Consider the following 21,862-nt stretch of genomic DNA (forward strand, 5'->3'; position numbering starts at 1 on the left):
TTTGATTATGAGTAATTTATACCATTTTTTATGATTTTAAAACGAAATATCAATGTGTGGGCTCTACACCCACGTTGTGCCGTCTAGACAGTCTAGCTTTTTGTGCGTCCAATGAAACAAAAGTAAACATAAACAATAATAATATTAAAAAAATTTATTGTTGCCTGTCAAGAACTTATTTTCTGAGTTTTTTGCAGGCATTGCGCTTACAAAGTTTAAGAAAACGATGCGTTCGTGAGAGAACAATTTGTTTTTAAACACATGCAAGTTAAGGACTTCTTAGAATTGTGATTGTAAGAAGAGCAATAAGAGTAATTTTCCAGGCAGAATCATTCTGCATACGCTCGACACAAATCCCATTCCTCTGTCTCAATTAACATGCATCCAGGACGACACTTTCCTTCTTTTGTCTCCTCCATCGTCTAATCAGCGCCTTTGTTGGCCCTTTCACTTGCATTGCTCTTTTCAGTTTTGGGGATCAGACGGATGCACTCTGCCAAAGTCATTTTTCAATGACTCTTCACCATAAAGTCCTGGCAAAGGTGAAATTGCAGACCCATTTAAGGGTTGTTAGCCCCCTTTTCACAGACCATTTTTTTTTCTGCAGCTTTTCCACCTTCTGCCGGATACTCGAGGTCGCCGCTGCTAGGGAAGCATTGTCAAAAATTCATTATTGAACACTTTCTGCCTTCGACGGAGATGATAGTACGGGAATATGCATGAGGTTACCACACAGAGGGTGTGGATGGGCAAGTGCTTTTGCCGAAGAGCATTTGGCCAACTGAATATGCTCGTCGTTAATAATTCAAGAGCTTTTAATGCCATGAATATTCATCAAATTTTGAGCATGATTTGATTTTATTGCGTATTTTCAATGACGTGGCAAAAAATCCCTCACGTTCTATTAAGGGGTTAGCCACCATATTGGCAGCAGGCTTAAATATTTGGGCTTAAATGCAAGCAAACGGACTTGGAGCATCTATAGCTTCTGTAATTTTGGTTTTTTGCTCATCAACTTAACAAAAATTAAAAATTCTTCGATGCAACACATTCAGGTCAGCATATCAGATGGTAGTTTGATGAGCATAACATTATTTTATGACCTCTTAAATATGATATGAACACATTATTTGTAAGAGGCCTACAAGAGTATAGGATAAGGATTATTCCAATCGAATTCCGGCTCTTTATCTGGCTTTGGTGTCGACTGGATCCTATCGTTGCCGTTCTGCGACAAAAATATACGACGGATAAAGTCGATATGGCCCATGACATCAGTATATACACTAGGTCTCTGGCACCTTTGGTTAGTTATGGCTATACCTACTTGAACAAAGCGGTATGCATTTCTATATCTAACCATTGCTCCCACAGGACCACCAGTATCGCAAAGATTGCTGTTCCAATTTCCGGCACAAAACTGATTGCTCAAAACGCTGCCAAAAGCGCACATTTTTGAAGGCTGACGCGAAATGTCCAGTGTCCTGAGCTCACTGCTGTCATGCATCGATTCAGTTCTTCCCCATCCAGTACCAGTTAACACTTTAATGCTATCGATATGATGTTTCCACGACACATCCCACATAATGCAAATAGGCCTGATGCTCGCTATTAAAGAAAATCAGTTAAAAATCCATACGGTTCCTTGGAGGTTAAAAATAAAAGACTACATTTAAATATATATTGTATTTCAAACAAACCTACCTTTATAAACTACATTGGACAGCAGTCGCAGTAGGGCTATATCATTGGCATGCGTGTTTTGATCGTAAAGGCGGTGCTGAAAGGTCCTATCCACTTGATGCTCCTCTCGATATCCTTTTAGCCTTCTATTAAACTCGCCCAGACGAACAACGCTGCAGAGGACAACCACATATTAATTTTTATCCATATTTATATTCGCTTTAACAAAACTTACATTGTGGTATTCGGAATAAAACAGTGAGCTGCAGTGAGTACCAGTCCTTAAAAAAAATAGAATCAATATTTTCACAACTTGGAAACCACACAACTTTTATGAGAACGAAACATTGATAAAATTATTCGTAAATTAAAATTTCTTTAGGATAATGTATATTTACTCACTGCGAGATATAAGAGTTCCGCCGCAAATGAATTGATTACTCGACGTATGCAAAAAAGCCATCCAAGGACTAGAGTTTCTACTCGCGACTTTGCCGTTAACTACACGAGGTCCAAGCTTCAATGGAAGCTTGTGTACCACATGCCGAATCAAGAAATTGCGTTGACCCCAGAAGGGGAAAAACTGCCAATAGCAGCAGAATAAATGCCATTGCGATTACAACGATCTCCATTGACGGAATGCCAACTGATCAGTTGGGTAAGTCGCTTTTATAAATGCTTATCATGCGTACAATTCAAAGAATTTGAGATCACGCAATAAAGGCGCATTTCTGAAACTGCATATGTAGTCATTTGTCGCCATTGCTTGGTGATAAGAGGGTTGCCCTTTTTTAAATATAATCTGTTTTTCCAGTTATGCCACTACGTTTTTTAAGAATAAGCTAAGCTTCATATGAGGCGATTAAAAAGTCATCATTTAAAAAATAATATGTAAAATAATATTGGCTGTTTTTATGTTATGTTCAAATAACATTAAAATGGTCGATAATATTGCCTTACTATATGATTAACAAGTGAAGCTAAATCTAGGTCAGGCAACCTAAAATACATTTGCGGAATACAATCGACGTCTAACGTACATTCGGTGTACCAGTTTTTATGGCCACACGTGGCTGTCTGTTTTGTCGTCAACCTGTCCCACAATGTAAGCTCTTATTTCCACATAACCATCCCCTCATTTTTATTTCAAAACTTTTCATTTTGGCGCATCGTAAACTTGCTTGAAAATGCATCATAAAATATTATATATTGATAGATGCATATATCGATGGTGTGTGGTTTGGGGTACCTTGTGCCATCATCGATTTTTCTACTACCCAGAATATAATAAGCCTGATAGACAGAACAAAAAAAACTTAGCTCCTAACCTAATTCACAGCTAATCACTCTGATTACTTTGAGTATTCAGTTCAGGCCCATTAAATGGCTATTTGCTTATCAATGCCGTCTCAACCCATTGGAGCACCTCTCCAACACCCCACCCCAATGACCTGTGACTGACCCTTGACACTCACTCATCAACTGCTGCCCCTTAGGTCCAGTCATTTTGGACCTCGGACCTAAAGGCTCATCCATGCATGGAGTACGTGAGACAAGTCTAAGTGTCACCAGCTAGAATGCAAAGCAGGGAGCTTCGCCAAATGAAATCAAATGATTTGCCGTTCAGCTGATTTATGTTTAATTTATAGAGCATACTCCAAGGGGCAAGGCCTGACCGGCATGCAAATAAATTGCCAGCAGACCCAATCCGATGAAGACATAAACTCAAACTGACACAGAGCGGCATGGCGAACAAGGCCCAAGCGCCACGAGAACATTTTTGGGGAAATGAGAGAAAATGGGGACAAAAGAGAGCAGATTCAGCGAGTCTAGGGAAACAGCTGAATGTGGAGAGGCGGAAAATGTTGACCAAGTTTCTACTTGCGGTAGGCCAAGGAAAAATCGGCTGCCAACGAAGCCAATAAGTGGAGCAACAGACAGGCCAACTGGAGCTAAAAGCCGGCAACAGGACTCTTAAAAACCCGCATATAAGAGAGCAGAACATGTATTCGAAGAGATACAGAAAATGGTAAAATGGTATAAATTTATAACACTTTTATACGATTTGGCGATGGTTTGGAATAATTTACATTAAGTCTAAGGGATTGGGGCAATGTTAAATTTAAATAACTTTTAAATATGAATAACGAAAGAAAAATTCGATAAATAATTTTCAAAATGTGTTATTTTGCATATTGCCTCCCAATCAAATGCTATGTAACTATGAATACAAAGCTAGCAAAATTATAATTCGTTAATTTGTATTTATTATATTATTATTAAGCTTTTACAAACGAAAAATTTAAAAAGTGCAATTCAATTCAACGGATCTTGTTCGAACCGCTCAGTTCTTTTTCTAACGAAAACGGCATCTATTGCAAATAAAATTCAGGAGTAGATGGCTGGTATATTTGGCGGGGGAAATGTGGGGTGCAGCAAATCAAGAGTGCCAAATTCAATTGCAAATAGTGAAACACATTGTTCTCGTGTCTCGCTATTTCGTTGAACATTTTTTAGTTTTTATTATTTTTCGCTTCGTTTCGATGAGAGATAGAACAGCGGAACGGAGGGCCGTCATAGTAAGAGTTAGAGAAACGTCGTCGACACTGTGGGAATTTATTGAAAATGCTTCGATTTATGTTTAGTGCGATATTTGCATTTTGGCTGACGAACGGAATGGCGACAAATGCAGCAGAAATATGTTTTCAGCTATAAATGTGTTAGCGGGGGGAGATGAAAGTACAAGGATACTTGCAAATAAGTAGATGGGGGTGGAAAGGGATGTCGCCAGGGGAATGCGATTGTTTGCGATGACAGGATAGATACAACCTTGAGCTCCTTTTTAAGGATTATTATTTGAGGTGTGCAAAACATCTTGCTTAAGATGGTAGTTCCGATATCGTGGCATCTTTAAAATGCATGTTTATACCATAACTCAATAGCTGAAAAATGCAGATAAAAATTGAATTTTAGACCCTAAAAGGGATAACTGTATACCTTTCTGCCAGTTGGAAAGTGGAATCCATAAAAAGCAATTCGACTTTGCGGCTCCTGGAACTGATTGTAAGAGATGCCGCAAACAAATGAAGTTGTCACCAGAATGTATTCACATACATATAGGCAGACCGCGAAAAGCCGCAAATGGAAAATTGAGCTGGCGAGTGGAAAAAGGAAATGGGAAATACTGCACTCGCAGACCCACTAACGAATGTCTTTAATCTTCTTAAGTGAGACTGCCCTCGCATCGGGCACAGCTGCGGTGCCAGTGGAGGACTGTCATCAGAGGAGAATGTGAGTTGGTAATAAAGCAAGCCAAGAAGCTAACTCGCCAAGAAGCATTCAGATCCTTCTAGCGCAGCTTTTATAGCTTTCTGCTTTCTTCCTAAAACATCACTGGTTCAGATGGTATAAACAGCTTATTTCGATGTACATAGAAAGCCTTTGATTGATTACCCCGAATTTGGAAAACTCAGCGAATATCCATATGGGAATCATTTGACCGCTGGTTCTATCATCCCAAGTTCATTTTTCTTTTGGAAATCAAATTTGTGAACAACTAAACTCATTACCAGGTTGTAGCCTTCCCTTTTCTTGTATGTTGCATTTACTTTTCTGGAAAACTAGTGTTTACTATACTGAGAATTACAAACGTCACAGAGATGACTTTATTACAAATGGTCTCAGCTATTTATAATTCAATATTTATTGAGCTCTAAAATAAGTTATAAAGTATACAAGTGGTTTATATTTTAGGTCAGAACTAATTTTTACCGAAAGAAAAGGGTTAACTCATGATCAATGGGTATTATATAGCTGCTTCCTTATCTTTCATTTCTTTTTGCTGGTTTTGGTTTCGTCTGATGTAGCATTGGCTTTGCATGCGAACAGGGCAGCGAAAGTAATTACTTTAATGCGACCATTTGCCGCTTTAGTTGCTGCTGATGTAGCTTCTGCTGCTGCGAGTTGCTGCGTTGGCCGAGATAAAGATAAACTTTTGCAATTACAAGAGGCGAGAGTGAGCGAAGCAGAAACAAGCAATTGGATGGGAGAATGTAAGTAGTCGCAACCCGATAGCATCGAATCGAGTTTACGTTTAGTGCGTTGCGTTTCCCATTGGCATTGGCTAATTAGCTGAAACAGCGCCCCGACTTTTCCCCAAAACCCCAACTTAAATTATGCCCACTTAAATGGACTCTAGAGTGAGAAGACTTTAAAAGTTGTGCCCAACTTGCGAGCGTTGAAAATTTCTCTGTTAACATATGCAAAGGAAAAAAATCAGAGAGCTGGCAAAATGCTGTGTGCTTCGACTTAGGTGGGTCCGCCTAAAAGAACTTTTGATGACTTTTTGAAAGTTTTACGCTTCACCAGAAGTAAAACGCAAATTACCCGAACCGGCATTACTTATGGCCAACAATAACAAGAGCAAGAAGATCGACATCCGGCAGGAGCTACTGCCAAAGATATAAAGTTGTGACCCTCACTTCGCTCCTCATCATAATTTGATGGTCGAGACTTCGGGACTTTTGGTCCCCAACAAGTGAGTGCAACAAATGAGCCAAAATTGCGACTAATTGGGCCACAGCTCGGGGTGGCTCTAATGTAATGGGTCAATTGGTGGGTTATGCAAGCTTAAAATTTAAGCTTAAGGTAATTGACATGTACTTATGTGTATTTATTTAATTTAATTTATTAAAACATAAAATGTCGTTCACTTATAATCAATCACATTTAATTGCGAGCGCTAATTATAATCATTTCATTGTAAGTAGATGATAATTATTTCAGCGTTATATGAGCCAAGCGGAGGTGATGAATTGCAACGTTAATGAACCCAACTCCACATATACACGCGCTTTAATTCAATATTCCACCGCGGGCCTAAGCCGCAGTTCGAAATACAACTGGTATACGAAAGATAAAAACTCGCCGCAGAGTCACATGCAAAAATTCGTGGGCATTTCGATGTTTTTTCTAGCTGCTCCTGCTGCCGCTGACCAACCAAACATTTTGTTTGTGCAAAAATTCTGTGTGATTTCCCCACGGAAATTGATGATGGTGTTTGCTGAGTCGCAAACGTGTTGGCGGAGCTAAGCGGGATGAGTTTGGGGACAGGACAGCGCCATCCCGTCGCTGGGCCCACCTACAGTGAATTTGTCATTTCCAGTTCTAAACGTGCGGACAAACACTGAATCACTCGTGCCCGAGGTTACGGGGATACGACGATACGGGAATCGGTATTCGCAGAGGGCCGGACAGACCCACCAGGAGATGGAACACGGAAACCCGAGCCAAGCTGTGCCTGCTCAATGCCGATTCCAGTGTGCGTTGCTCATAGAGATGATTGCGTGATGCGTACTTTGATAATGGAGATAAAATTACTATTGCAATTAAGCTATTTAGTTTATTACCAATAAAATTTCTCTTTGTGTAAATAATCGAACGTATAATTTGAAGAACAGAGCTTTGCCACAAATGTGGTTTATATTTGTAAGCTTATAATATTTAAGCTTATCAATCCATTTAATAATAGAATATGACCTATAACATTTAATCTTTTGATTGTTGAATATGTATATTATTCCTGTGACTCCACATGTTATGACATGTAGTCAGCACTTTGGATGATCCTCCTTTATGTAGACTCATGATCGCTGTTCAGCCATTCGTGAGTCCGTCTCTTGTTTGGGCTTCTGTTGGCATGGTTGTCAGCAGCCGTGCCAAAGGACTGGTGACTGGATTCAGCTCGAGGACGAGGACGAGGACGACGACGAGGACCAGAGCACAGTGCGTGTCGCTTTAACAAACCGGAAGTTACATGCGATGTAATGAAAAAGGACAGGGCGGAAGTCGCAGCGGGGCTACCCATTTCAGCAAGGGGGCCCAGTGGGCCCGGTTCTGATTCAGGACCTCGAACTACGGCCCTTTCCGAATGAGTTTGCTTTAACGCTGCTGGTATTTATAGACAATTGGTTCGTGATTGTTGACAGCGCTCAGCGTCCCGCTGAACTCTCCACGGACCCGGCCATCGACATACACCATCGACCACTCGAATCGAATTGACTCGGCTGGGCTCGAGTCAGCTCTGCCCTGGCAATTTTTTGCATGCTCCATAAAAATGGTACAAAATATGGTTGACTGTGGGCAGAGGCGAGTCGGAACCAGATGAGTGGGTTTAAGTGAATGGTTGCGCACTGCATGCAGGAAATAGCGGGCAGTTTCCCATTTAGGCAATTGAGTTAGGCCCCGAGGCCCAGGAATAAATCAGTGAAATCTGCAAAGGATTTTTGGTAGAAAATTGCATTCAACACGAACTGTACATGAAAAAAAACAACGTCAATTTTGACGGTCGCAAAGCTCTTAGGCGTAATATTTTGTAAGGTGATTTTATGTTAATCTATATTTGCTTCAGTCTACACAAAAAGAAAAAACGAAATATTAATCAAGCACAAAAAAATTATAGAATAGGGGATGTTCAATTAAACTGTCTCCAACTTTACGATAGCTCAGAAAAATTTGTCAGTTTTAATTTCAAAATAATTAACTCCTACAAAATTTTTGTGTTCAAAATTAATTTTAATTTTATCCCTTTGGCCAAAATATGTCGGAAACAAATAATACTTGTACAAATGATGACATCGCGTTGGAGAAAGAAGAATCACTTATCGATAGCAGTTCTCTGAAGGCTCAGTCAGATTTAAGCACTTCCGAATTGGAGGCAATCGTGAGGAACACCGTGAAAGAGATTCCAACACCTCCAAACTATGTCGACCTAACTGTGAATAGCATTGTAAATGCAATTCTGCCCAAAATAAAAAACAAATATGATGCGATCGAAATGAAGGTTGATAGTATCCAAAAATCTCTGGACACGTATAGCCAGCAAGCGGAAGCAATGGATCGGGACATAGCTGAAATATTTTTGGACTTGCACACTATTTATAATAAGCTCGAAAAACTCGATAAAAGTGGCAGTAAGTTATGCTGCACGAAAAAAGCAATTTTATTAAGACATGTTAAGAAGTCTGAAGACTTGCTGAACCGTTCGCGCCATTACCTCACAAACGATCCCAAAGAGTTGAGTGCCCATCTTGTTGGTCCACCAACGGAAGTCCCATCGACTCAAAAGGTACGTGATCGATTTCAAAGTTAATAAGCCCAACTAACAATCGCTATCAAGGAGCACACAACAAACTCGGACGGCAGAACGACAGAAAGTATCTAAACCATCAAACAGCAAGGTGGGATAAGCGTGTCTTTCTTATCAACATGTTAATGATATTCACCTCAATCGGTAAAAAAAAAATACTTCATAGACGCCAAGCGCATATTAAATTGGGACTGCAACTAAAAAACATTTATCAAATTGTCAACTATTTATAACAAATATCTGTTTGAACATTTTATTAAATTCAATAAAAAGTATTACGTTGGATAGCCTGACTTAACTGTAAATAACCTGTAGGACCTTTCCATTCTACCTTTTTCAATTGCAGGTCTCACTTGCTCCCCAATTTCTTTGTTATCTCTCTGTTTTTCCTTCAATGGCTTTGTAAACAAAGCAAAGTGCAAATTTATGTGGTAAACCACTTGAAATCGAACATTTTTTCCATCAGAGGAGATGCCCTGAATGCAAAGCTTTGATTGTTGCTTAAAATGTATCTTGAACTGTATCTGTATCTCACTTCTTGCCCTCACCGAATTCGAATCCGAGCCCGCAACTGTTGTGCAAATGTAAATGTTGGCAAAGTGGCAAGTCAGGTGGTTGGATGATGTTCTTCATTCCATTCCATTAGCCTCAAGTTAAAGCTTGGGCTGAGCTGATGACTGTTAAAGTTGAAATGTACATTTGAATTTGGGTCTAAACCGATATACGTCAGGTGTGTGAAAATTGAGCTTAATCAGTAGTTATTTTGCCTGCCTTAATTCATGTTCCCCTCACGATTTGATAAAAGCAGGTTTAGCTAACTCCATCGCTGGTTGATATTGTTCAGGCAAAACGGGGTTAATTCGATTATCGTCAATCGGTGTGTGGTAGTTCTTAATTGATTTGAGCAAACGCTGCAAACGAGATTAATTGATGAGACAGGGAAACCGAAGCCCAAATGGGCAATGCCAAAGCCCCCAATCTAAAATGGACAATTCAAATTGAATGTATGCCCATTCAGAGATCCATTCTAAATTGTGTTGTCTTCTTTACTGCAGCAGGTTGTGTGCACTCAAAATAATAGAGCGCAGCATAGAGCAAATACGACAAAGGGACAAAACGCAAACTGAAAGCTAAAAACTCGGTAGGAGGATCCAAGGATCTCTGACTGCTGTGCTCTGCCTGTGTAATAGCAGCGTTTACTCAATTTTAGTACGTAGTAAACGTATTTCTTTTATGGCCCCGTAGGTTATTTGTGCATCGCTCTGACTCGCTGGCACGGTCTACATTCCGGGATGCTAGCGTACATTCAGACAAACAATTCAGAAAAGATATATATCCCTGACACAATAAACGAAGTTCGTTTCCTGAGTGGCCATTTTACTGCGAGGCCTTTCAGTCGGAGTGGCCCCACCCAAACCATCTTTCCCAGCTACTCAACCCCTATCTTGGGGCCAGAACTAAGCAAATATTCGCACACAAATATGATGAAGTATCGGGGGAGTGGGTGGAGGTGGGCAGAGTTGGGTGTATATGTTTGGATTCCTGCTTCTGGTTTGCTTTTAATTGCTTTCAAGTAAACAGAGTGCCCCTTGGTAAATGGGAACATAAATATAATTGCCAGGTTGGTTCGCATTGCTTTAAAATTTCCACTCTTGAGGCCATATGTGCCAGAGTCAAACATTTGCCTGTCCAGATTTCCTTCCTTAGTTCCAGTTGCTAGAGGCTTGGGTTACGTTTTGCACTGCCGAAGGTGTTACTTAATTTAATACCGTGATTTGTTTGCCACCCTGATTATTGTGGTCGCCATTCTGGGCCTTTGATTTGCCTCCTAAACTGGCAAACACAACAAGCGTACTCAGCGAGAACAAGCAATCTTCTTGGTTGGGAGTACTAATGTGTCATTTTCATTATTAATATTAAGTTAGAAGTAAATGAAAAATCGGAGATTATTAGTCATAAAATAAAATCGCTTTATGAATTATGTGCAGCATTTAAAGCATTGCATTATTTTCTAAACTATGTTTGTGGTATTAATATTTGCATATAATGCAAATCACTTATGTTGCATTGTGTTATTTACATAACTGCCAGCCCGCAGTGTGAATGATTTTTCGCATAGTCCTTTTTTGTTGCTGAATCGCCTTTGGGAGAGTATTGGTCAAGTGCCAGCTGCATTAGGCCATAAATTTGCCAAAAAGTAAACAGTAAACATTTTATTGTTGTTCGTTCCCGCACAACCCTCCCATTTGACTGTTTTAAATAATTATTTAACATTTTACATTGTTTAGCTCGCGTTTTCGTGTCGCTATGCGGGCGAGCTCGATGTAGGGGGCGGCTTTTGTTTGTTGTAAAGATTTGCACGATTTGCATTTGTGCCAAAACGATTCATGAATGATTCATGTGCGCCAGACCAGAAGCAGATGTCGACAATACTCATCCCAGTTCGATTTATGCATCGGGCACGTGCCAACCGTTTGTCAGTGATGACGGTGATGCTTTAAAAGGATTTCAAATTTTATAAAAGGGGCTCGCTTAGAGATGAGTACCCGAAAACAAGTGGTACGCATTCTGAACTTTAAAGATTTCGCTTTCATTTCATAGATGCCTACTTTTTGCGGCAAGGCTTGATTTTTCTATCACTAGCAATCGTAGGATATACATAAACCAAATCAAAACATGCCGGTAAGTTACAAATTTTGAATTTTTGTTTCATTTATTTTCATTTGCTCAATAGATTTTCATTTGTTAACAGATAATAGCCAACGAGACAATAAGGAACAGAAAAGAGGTTAAGGGTCAAACAATTAAGAAAACACCCACTTGCAATGTAAGCCATGGTCTAGGTCGAAGGCAATCGCTGACTGGCGTCAGCCAGAAAGTAAAAAATGTCAAAAACTATAAACTTAGCGAGGAAGGTGCAACGACTTGGCTAAATTGCCATAGTCAAACTATTGGCGTACAGAAAAAACACATCACGGACTTGGGAATAGACGTAAATAATTTTTTTGAAGGACCGGTCATGAAAAATCGTCCGACACCTTTAACTCCGAAAAACAACATTTCAGATACACGATATGAATCGAAGTTGTGTAATGATACCAATGATCCTGGATGTTATAATAATATGGTAACGCGGCAACAACCTAATAAAATATTCAGCCACGATAATAAGGTACATATTCTATTGAATCCCGAGATTGTTAAACCGATAGATAAAGGCATTCTAGACAAGTTAAAGAAATTGCCGCGACGCGCCAGTAAGTCCCGAAATTGCCGAGTGCAGAAGAGTAACACAAGTCATTTATCGAAACCTTTATATAGCAGAAGCAAAAGAAGAAGTGAAATAAGGATGTCTAAGGAAAATCTTGAATATGATAATATAACACTGTGCAACTTCGAAGACATAATACCCAGGTATTATCTACTGTATAATGACAGTGAAAAATGCAACAGCTCTGACACAGGCAGCGATGACACGATAACCGAAAGCAGTCTAATAGATAATAACGATATCTTCACTTCAGAGGAAGAAGATGATCAAAGTCGAACAGGGTATGAATCGGGTATATCCACAGGTGATGAAGATCAGTATGAATTTGATAGTCATAGGCAACTGCTTGCAGAGGATAAGGATGATAGTGATATCTTTCTATCAAAGGAAGAAGTTTATATCCAAGGACATAAGGCTAGTGAATTGAGAAACCACTCAAAAAAAGACGAGAGACTGCTTCCGGAAAATTACTTCATTGTAGACAACGATTTCAAAAATGATGCACAGTATGGCGAAGACATTAAATGCATCGATCAACTATTCCGTGGGGTCAATCCAACTTGGAAGGTACGACAAGCATATGTGACCATTTTACAAATTGCTACTCCTTGTTGGCCTCACATAGATGCCTCACTATTGACGACAATTCTGTTAAGCTTTGATAAACAGTTGACAAAGCAGGTCAATCATATTTGGATGGTGCATAAACCATGTGTGTACATTTTGCAAGTTATTCGCCCTAGTCGGCATGATTCTTATACATCACATCTGCATTTTAATATGGCAATTCGTCCCGGAGAGTGGAACAACTATGATGATCCCCATCCAACTCTAGTGGTGAAAATGCAGTTAAGTTCGCTGCTATGTAACGAAGAGGAGGAATCATACTTCGAACAGACGCAAGAGGAAATGTTGGCCGATGGCTCCAATCATATAAGCCCTATGGAAGTGAACCACTATAAGCAGTTAATGAATAATATTTACCGCAGAAGAATATTGCTTGAATTGCGGGTTGAAGAGGAAATGCCCAATGCAGATAGGCGGAGGGAATTTGTGATATTTGAATTCAGCGTAATATGTAATATCTTAAGTGCAATTGCCATCACCACTTCGTTCTTAATCTTTCAAGATATATTTTCGGTGCGACCGAATCTAACGTTTTGGCAGAGAATATTGGTATGTTTTGGTATCGATAAATCTGATAATTTCAATTATATTTTTTAAATGAATAAAATAAGACCTGACAAAAAGTATTTATTTAAGTTTAATCTTGGGAAAAATGTAATGGTAAATCCACTCCACCCGTTTATTAAAAGTGACTTTTATACGTTTTGTGCCCTTGTTGCGAAATGCACGTGTCTCAGAAACAAGCTTTTTAAGTATTTAGTACCAAGTCGATTACGAGTATTTCCCGCTTAGTCCTTTTCCAAATTCCCCGGTTTCAGATGAAGATGGAAATGGCAGCCTTCCCGGCAGCCAATCGCGCCAGTGAGCGTCAGCAAATGCAAATTTAATGGTCTATGAAAAAGGTAGCCGGGCAAATGCTTTTAACCACATCCGCTGCTATTAGTTCACCGTCGGAACCATCAGAGCCGTTGCTAAACAACAAGAGCGACGGATAACAATGGAAAATGACGCCAGTAGAAATGCGAAAATCAATGCGCATTAGTGGATGGTGTTATTTCATCTTATTCTGCTGGAGAATTGGCCATATCCCTAGCAAACCCTAGCGTAAATTTTAGATTAGCCGAACGGGATGTGAAGCTCAGGAACCACCGCAAAAATGTACCACTCTGATGAGCATTGAATATCTAATGTCTCGAAAGTGTACACTTTAGTATAGGTTTGTAATGTTGAAGAATATTTAAGGTGGGTACACTTGCCTAAACAACCACTGTTTTTAGGCATCGAATTCGAGATATTCTGTAGTATATATAGAGGGTAGCCAAATAATGCCGACAAAGCTAAGCCTGCGCTTTGGATTGGTTTTGTGCGCTGCAATCACAGAAGATAGGTGTGTGTCCAACCGACATTTACGGTAATTGTTCTGCTCATTCCCGTATAGATCGCCAAACTGACAACCGACAACGACCGCAGTCAAATATGAGCAATGGCCCGGATCGGATCACACGCTTTCAAGCAAATGCTGACTGGGCGGAGGACGCTCGTCAGCTGCAATCCGCAGAGGGGATTTTTGTGTGTCGCTTTTTCTTTGGCATTTCCTGCCGTGTCCTGTTATTCGTGCATGCAATCCAAAACACACAGATACTAGCACTGCCACACTCACACTCACAGCCAGAACAACCTGACTACTCACACAGATACGAGCACAAGCACTCATTGAGGGGCAATGCATTCAAGCGCAAATTAAGCTTGACAAGCAAAAATTAAACTGTGTGTATCTGTGTGGCAGGGTGTATTTGTATCTGGTAGATACATTCCGCTCTCAGTGTGTCTCCATGCTTGTTGGGCAAAATATAATTTCTTCATGTTCAGTTCATTAAACAGAGCAAACCAACTCGGAAAAGCACTTACCATGAATAGATTTTAAGGGGCCCAACAGCCATACAGCTGACGAGAAAGCCAACGAAGGCTAGAGAAATGGTCTACCCAATTCAAATAAATATGCAAATCGCAAAATGGTACGATACAAATGAATTTGAAATATCACTGCACTTCTTAATGAACTATTTGTGTTTGCGTGTTTTGCTTTTATTTGCTTAATTCGATGCTGTAGAATTGCTGGCATTATGTTTTCAATTTATTTGTGCCAAACAATTGCATCTTCAAAATCGCTTGTCTGTTTAGGAAAGTAAATTATTTTCGCTGTTAGTTAATAAATATTTTATAATCAGTGCTCGCTTTTTACCATTTCCTTTTATACTTCTTTTGATAACTTAGTTTTCAGCAGCAATGGACAACCAATTATGTATAGTCTTTTCGCTTAGAGTTTGGTTGAGAAATTGAAGTCTAAATAATCTAAAAGGAAACCAGACATGAATTCATCATGCCAAAGAAAAAGGCTCTGCGGCAGATAGAAGATAATACAATATTACATTTTGGCTGGCCGAGGAAATGACAACGCAGGAGCCATTGTACCGAGTTAGTGGCGTCAAATCACTTAAACGCCGCCCAGACAAAGGCCAAATCTCCGGCAAAAAAATCTCGAAACCGATTGGCGTGGCCGAAAGCAATTCCCAAAGATGACAGTCACAAAGTGATGAACTCTGTTTTTGAGACCGGTTGTCAAATGAGGGTCGTATTCTACATTATGTGCGCTGCTATATAAAAATTTAAGTATATATTTATGTTTCTTATTTTAGCAATTTGATACTGAGTCGCATTAACTTTGACATTCGCATGATTATGACTCTTGAGAGATTTTTCCGCCCCCTCTTCGGCTGTGCATGACTTTTGCACTTTGGCAAGGTTGATGAAATTAATATTAGGCTGTACTCAAGAGCCACTTGGAAGTTGCAAGCTCATTCATTGCCTGCTTATCAGTGGCGAGGTATTGATAGGCAAAAATCCATGCTGCGTTCATGACAGTGACGCCGTATAAAAGTCAAATGATGTGGGATGGTTATTTAAGTAAAGATATATGAAATGAAGGTATTTTATATGTACTCATTAATCAAAAACTAAGATAATATAAGAATTACGTCATTACATTTAATGTTTGCCCAAAATACTTCTCGTATTAATTTGCAAAGTATGAATTTATAAATAAAAACCCTTACAGATCGATTCTTAAGTGCTCTCCTCAATACCAAATATGCGCCACATTCATGATTTGAGAATCACATTGGCCTGATTACACCAAGTCAAACATAAAATTCTCATCTGGTGATGTGCCTCTGTAAATACTCACTAGACAAATGCTATCTATATGCAATCAGCAAATATGTGCTCAAAGGACCTCGGCATCAGCGCTACAAAGCCCATAACGAAGGCATCTCATCCGTCCCATCTTTTCAATGCATTATGCAGGCACTTTTGCAGGCAAGTGGAAATTATGTCAAAACAAAACGTGCAAGTCAAGTCACTCGTTAGTCTGAGAGGCATTTCAATTAAAGGTTCGCAATGTGCAAGATGGCATAGGAACACATCCAGAAAAATACACATAAATGAGAATTGCGGGTACAAAAGATCAACTAATACGATATGCACAGAAGAGTGAAATGTTCAGTTGGCGGTATAAAAAGCAGGAATGTAAGCTTGCATAAAAACTAGCCACAAGTTAATTCTAACACTCCTAGTTTTCCAAAATAAGCCAGCTAATTTGGGCACTTTGTTAAAAACAAATTCACTGCAATTTAATTTGTAAAATAATAAATTTATGACATTATATTATCCTTAATTTGGGTTTGATGACACACAAATATCTCAAACCATGTAATTTTATGTTAGGATCCTTAGTTGTTAGTATTTATCGAAAGTCGTTTTGGAATAAAGAGCATTCATACATATGATATATCTCCTCGCTGTGCATTCGAATTTCTTTTCTTTGGTTTTTCTGTGCATACATATGTCTGGGCAGCATTTGTAAGGATTTTCCATGTCTTCCTTTCTTTCCAATGTGTCTGTGGGTGTGTGTGAGCGTGTGTGTTTGCGTGCTTTGCGAGTCGACTTCATTCATTCATTCAAAAAAAGTTAATTCATAAATCGCACAAAGCGCGCTGATACGAAAGACGTACACATGGCAACCCTTATTGCTCACAGCCCCCATGCAAAGTGCATTTAAGGGGAAGGTTGGATGCGCCAGTTTCCTCGTCTCCTGTTCAAATAAAAGATTTCTATCAGGTGGCTCTTATGGCGCATAAAAGTACTTAAATTTGTTTGACTTTTGGCCAGATCTCAGTGGCTGATGGCATGGGTTCTTTTGCCTCGTTATGGAAAACTGCTGAGGGAACTCACGGTCCTTGCAACTTGCTTAATTGTTCACCCATCGCCGAGCACGGCGACAAAAACGTTTTGTTTGCGAATGCGTTTAGCGAGATTGCTCCGCTACGATATGGGATAAGGTTACTAAATCAGAAATGTATATACGGTAAAATCACAACGACATTATCGAGGGTAGGTACAGGGAATTGTTGTTATTAGGAGTTTTTCAATAGCGCAGTTATTACTTAACGTAAAAATAAAAATTAATGCTTAAAAATTTTTACAAAACCAAAAGTAGTATGCATATAAGTTGATTTTTTAAAGAGAATTTATTAGTATTACTTTAAAACGAACTTACAAAGCTAATCCTCTGCCGACTTGGATCTGAAAGAATAGCGTTGAATAGAGTAGATAATAGCAAAAATAGGAAAGGTTAAAGATCATAAAATAAGTTTTAAACGAGGTATCAATTTTCAAAAAGAAGCGAGAGAAACGTGCGAGCACAAGTAGTTTTTCTACAACTTCGAGCATTAAGTGCACCTGGAGCCAAACATTACGATTGACCCTCGGTGACCTCACCTGCCGGTAGTCAGCCATGAAATTGAACGCCTTCTTGGCGGCATTTTCAATCAGTGGGCGCGGCCAAAGGACCGTGGCTAAACACCCGTGAAATGGTGACAAAACCCGCCTCAACTCCGCCGAATGCACTCGGCGCACATGTGACTTTATCAAGTTCTGTAAACTGCTTATTTCTCACCACTTCAGAGCCATCTCAAGTGCCACCGATGGGGGGATTTAAAAGGGCTTTAAGGGGATGGCAGGCAGGGAGGAGGTGGGCGTGGTGACGCATCGACAACAACAACAGCAGCAACATCACTTGAGGCAGACAACAAAATGGCGCAAGCGTTTCCTTTTGTTGGGCGTAAAACTTAAGGCTTAAGCCTTTCTGGAGAGCCCAGCGCCCGAGGAGGCAGTACGTGATTTTATCAAAGGGAAAGCGAAACGGGGATCTCAGCCACCCACTAAGCCACCCACCGCGAACACCACTCCACTGCAGCCCACTCCAGGACCCATCGACACCCTTGGGCTGCGTCAAAATATGCCGCAATCAGGCTGCAAAACATTTTCATTTATATTTAAATACAAAAAACGCAGAAGAAAAGACAGCATCGTCAGGGGGCAAGAGGAGTGGTTCGGAATATGGATTTCGAAACGGTGAAGTGGGGTAAGTGGATTGTGGGGCGCGGAAGGAAACGGAAACGCGTTTTCGATTATGTTTAGCCGCTTTTCGGGCAGCTTATCGACGCCAACGCATATGGGCCATCCTCCCTGCATTCCATATTTATTGCGAACCATGATTTATTATAATTTTATGCATGAATCTCGTTTCGACATTGCCGTGCGTGTGTGGTCGTGCGTGGGCGTCGTGTGCATTGTGGGCGTGGATCCACTTCAGGTAAAATGAGTCTGCTCGATTACGTATCCGAATGTCTATCAAAGTGTTGACTCACTCGGCCGTTATTCACTGAATTACTCAGTAGCTTCAATCAGTTATCAGAATTATAGATGGAACATTTTCCGACAAATTCATAATTGTTTTAGTTTAAAATATATGAATTATGAAAAATATGTTATTATTTTAAATTAGCCCCTTAAATTCTTTTCATTAATTCCTTCAAAACTCGGAAATGGGAACATTTGAAACCCATTTGAATGAAACGAAATTGTTCGATGGGTTTCACTCAAAGAGGGAAAATTGGTGCATCATTTACGGCCGGCCCATATGGGGTGCATGAATATTTCAAGCGGACAGAACCACTTCGGCCAAAGTGAAAGGAGGAAAGCGAAAGCGAAACGGCCTTCGGATTATCACACTCGATAGTGCCGTTCCGTTCGATTCCTGACTGATTTTGCCCCACCCCGACCCACTTTAATGCTCTTATTGTTGTCGCCGACCGAACCGTCTGCTCATTAATTCATACGATGGCACTTTGCTTCATTGGCAATTCAATTGCAAACTCTCCGGAGACACCGGTAAGGAGCAAGAAGTTTGCGGGTCGTGGTCGGGGTTAAGTGCCAACTTGCTCACGTATTTCCCCTGGCCACCCATCGACCTCAATTGTCCGCCGAAATGACCATTTTGTTTATGCATGCATAATTGCTCGACTCTGACCGCCATACGTATATAACACCTCTGGTTGAAGCTAAGAAATTTACCTGATCAGTTGATAAAAAAAAATCTAGAATACCCTCTTAGTCTACGAGTAATGATAATGGAATCAGTGAACCCCTAGAATACAGTTGGTATATCTAAAGGCACCAAACTTAGTCATAAGTAGTTTAGAGTTCATCCCAGACTCGTATTTCAAGGGAAAACTGTTCCACATATTTCCGACCACAAAAACACTCAATAAATTTTCATCACAATCAGGACTGGCATTCAATCTATTCTTTCTTGTGTACATATTATTCACTAACCTCGCACTCGGCACCTCCCACGATTGGCGCATTTCCCATAAATAACCAAAAATAAATATAAATTATCCAACATTAGCGGGAAAACTACAATGGGAAACTCGAAATAAGCCAAGCAAACAGAAATAAGCGGGGTGGAAAAAACAACGGCCCCGTTGACTAATTAGGGGCATTAGTCAACAGTGGCAGACCGGCAGTTCATTGCCAAATCGAATGTAAAGCCTGGCGATAAGAAACTGGATGGTACAACTGTAGTTCACTGTCGATGAATCCAAATCCAAAAGATACTGGTTTGTGGTTTTGCTTGGTTGGTGGGAGGGGAGAGGCGCGATTATGAATGATAAGCAAAGAAAACTCACACAATTACGACAATTGCTGATAGGACTGGCCACGCCCACAGCTCGGACCGCCCAAATCAAATCCGTTGAAGCCGCAGTAACTAACGGTTGCAATTTAGGAAATTCAATTATGTCCCCACGACCAGGCCAAATCGAGCAACTTTGTCAATTCCTCAGTCGGCAGTGAAGCGTGCGGGAAGCGGATGAGCCGAAGGATATAGTGGGTGATTGGGTGGTTGGGCCGACGGTGGGTCGATGGGTCAATTGTGCCGGCTGAGGTCCTTTGCCCACATTGCATGTAATCAAACAGTTTGCGTAGCAATTTTCGATTATCGTTTGACTGATTTCGTGTTAAATCAATTAAGACGTTGCACAGTCCGTCCGTCCATCGTGTCCCGTATCCCGTATACCGTATATCGTATTCCGTGCCGTGGGCCTATTTATCTAATGTCCTGTCCGCCGACATCCGCATACTCGCACAACCGCAAGGACGCACAATTAAGCCGTCTTGTGCCGCCCTATTGATTTCTGGCCAAAGCCGAGCTTGCCGAAATAGATACATTTTTCGTTACGCGGCCCTTTCACTTCACTTCTCACTCCCCTTTGATTTGGGGACCAAAAATTTGCAATTTTAAATTTATGAAAAATGTTTTGCTTTACTTTCCGCCACTCTTGCCAGCTGCCAACTGCAGAAGTTTTTGTGACTCAAAGTAAAGTTTGTCAAAACAAAAAAAAAGAAAAGAAACCGAAAACTTTGCTTTGCTTCATTTTGTAGCCGCATAAACACTTTGAAATAGACCAAGATCCAAGTATCGTGGGCGGGGATAGAGGCTGCAAAACTTTGCTCTCAGTAAATGGTCGTTAACAAGCCGAAAAGATTGCAACTGAAAATTTAAATTGAAAATTTTTCACCGTTGCAAATACTTGTTTTCCTTTCCTATTTTCTCGAAAAAAGTGCGTTGCTCACTTAAGCTAGAAGAAAAATAAAATGAATTTGCGACGTCAAAGTTAATATAGAAGTTTTGTTAATATGCGGTACAGTTTAGACTTTTAATTTTAAAATTCATACTAGTTTTTTACTTGTACTCCATATGCTCATTAGTGCACCTAAAAGCTACTGATTAATTATAATTAAATTATAATAATACTTTATACCAGCAATGGTGGACTTTTTCTGGCTTTCGCCAACAAACAAATGACCATCCACTTGTGGCATGTCAATAAGCTATTTGGTGCAGGTTTCGCTTAATTTCGGAAACAGCGCCTCAATGATTTCGTGTTAAATTAATTAAACCCAATGCGTGTTGCCGAAACATTTGCCCAGTGAACCCGATAGTGAAGTTTGGCGAATTAAATCAGCCATAAATCGGAAATTGACCACGACAATATTACGCGGTTATTTGCTGACCATTTCCACCCAAGGTTTTATTAGGGTCTTCAATTAACGAGGTCTTGTTTTAAATGTAAAAAAATCGAATCGCTTTTTTCGATGAAATGTTGGATTGAATTAACGAGTTTATTAATTTGAAAATTGAAATTCATTAAATTGTACTTGTTACCGAGAAGATTATCCAAGTTAATGAATAATGAATTAATCTCGCTACCGTAGGCATAAAGTGCAATAAAAATTAATTAGAATTGTCGTAAGCAATGTGTGAAGCTCTCCCCAATTGGTAAAACATAGAATTCTCTTCAATAAAATGTGGTTTTTATGTTAAAAAACAATGCTCTTATTGCTCCGCTAAAAATATTTTGATTTGAAAAAATAAACAAGTTTAATTGATATATAGCTATATTTATTTTTGGTTTGGTTAATATAAAAACGGTTTTCGGATGTATGCGGTCGACTATCTGCAAACTGGCCATCCTCATATTTTCGCAAGCACCTCTCTTGATTGTTTGCTTATTTGCAGCAGCTGTTCAAATTTCTATACCGCACTGAATGCGTTTTCCATTCCACACACACACACAGAAACGCACTCGGATGCCACCATGAATTTTAGTTTTCCCAGCCATTGGCGAGTAATTAAATTTAACGCTTAAAACAACAGCGGGCGAAAAAGA

At 39.9% G+C, this 21,862-nt stretch overlaps 3 protein-coding genes across 5 annotated transcripts; 2 read left to right on the plus strand and 1 right to left on the minus strand.

Moving 5' to 3' along the window:
* Window positions 1–243: 243 nt before the first annotated feature.
* Window positions 244–2,315, minus strand: LOC117150564 (serine protease grass). The gene is given in 5 exon segments (XM_033317515.1): window positions 244–1,608; window positions 1,705–1,856; window positions 1,919–1,964; window positions 2,086–2,209; window positions 2,211–2,315. Coding segments are annotated over 5 exon segments (894 nt in total). The 3' UTR covers window positions 244–1,141.
* A 5,864-nt stretch (window positions 2,316–8,179) lies between these two features.
* Window positions 8,180–9,118, plus strand: LOC117150563. The gene is made up of 2 exons (XM_033317514.1): window positions 8,180–8,809; window positions 8,861–9,118. Exons 1-2 carry the CDS (start codon window positions 8,282–8,284, stop codon window positions 8,903–8,905), a joined length of 573 nt encoding a protein of 190 aa, XP_033173405.1. The 5' UTR covers window positions 8,180–8,281; the 3' UTR covers window positions 8,906–9,118.
* Window positions 9,119–11,435: 2,317 nt separating this feature from the next.
* LOC117150561 lies at window positions 11,436–13,332 on the plus strand. Of its 3 annotated transcripts, XM_033317512.1 has the most exons (3): window positions 11,436–11,512; window positions 11,583–12,087; window positions 12,152–12,223. In XM_033317512.1, exons 1-3 carry the CDS (start codon window positions 11,507–11,509, stop codon window positions 12,175–12,177), a joined length of 537 nt encoding a protein of 178 aa, XP_033173403.1. In that variant the 5' UTR covers window positions 11,436–11,506; the 3' UTR covers window positions 12,178–12,223. The 3 variants fall into 3 exon arrangements, with proteins under 3 accessions (XP_033173403.1, XP_033173401.1, XP_033173402.1); XM_033317510.1 differs by having other exon boundaries at window positions 11,583–13,332; XM_033317511.1 differs by lacking the exon at window positions 11,436–11,512 and having other exon boundaries at window positions 12,004–12,087; window positions 12,152–13,332.
* Window positions 13,333–21,862: the final 8,530 nt, after the last annotated feature.

This window comes from Drosophila mauritiana, chromosome 2L (genome assembly GCF_004382145.1).
Source record: "Drosophila mauritiana strain mau12 chromosome 2L, ASM438214v1, whole genome shotgun sequence".
Lineage (NCBI taxonomy): Eukaryota > Metazoa > Arthropoda > Insecta > Diptera > Drosophilidae > Drosophila > Drosophila mauritiana.

Bases quoted from the DNA above. Each gene is read 5' to 3' on its own strand.
- LOC117150563 (XM_033317514.1), top strand. From the start codon at position 8,282: ATGTCGGAAACAAATAATACTTGTACAAATGATGACATCGCGTTGGAG. The intron at 8,810-8,860 runs GTACGTGATCGA...ATCGCTATCAAG, and splicing joins AAGTCCCATCGACTCAAAAG to GAGCACACAACAAACTCGGA.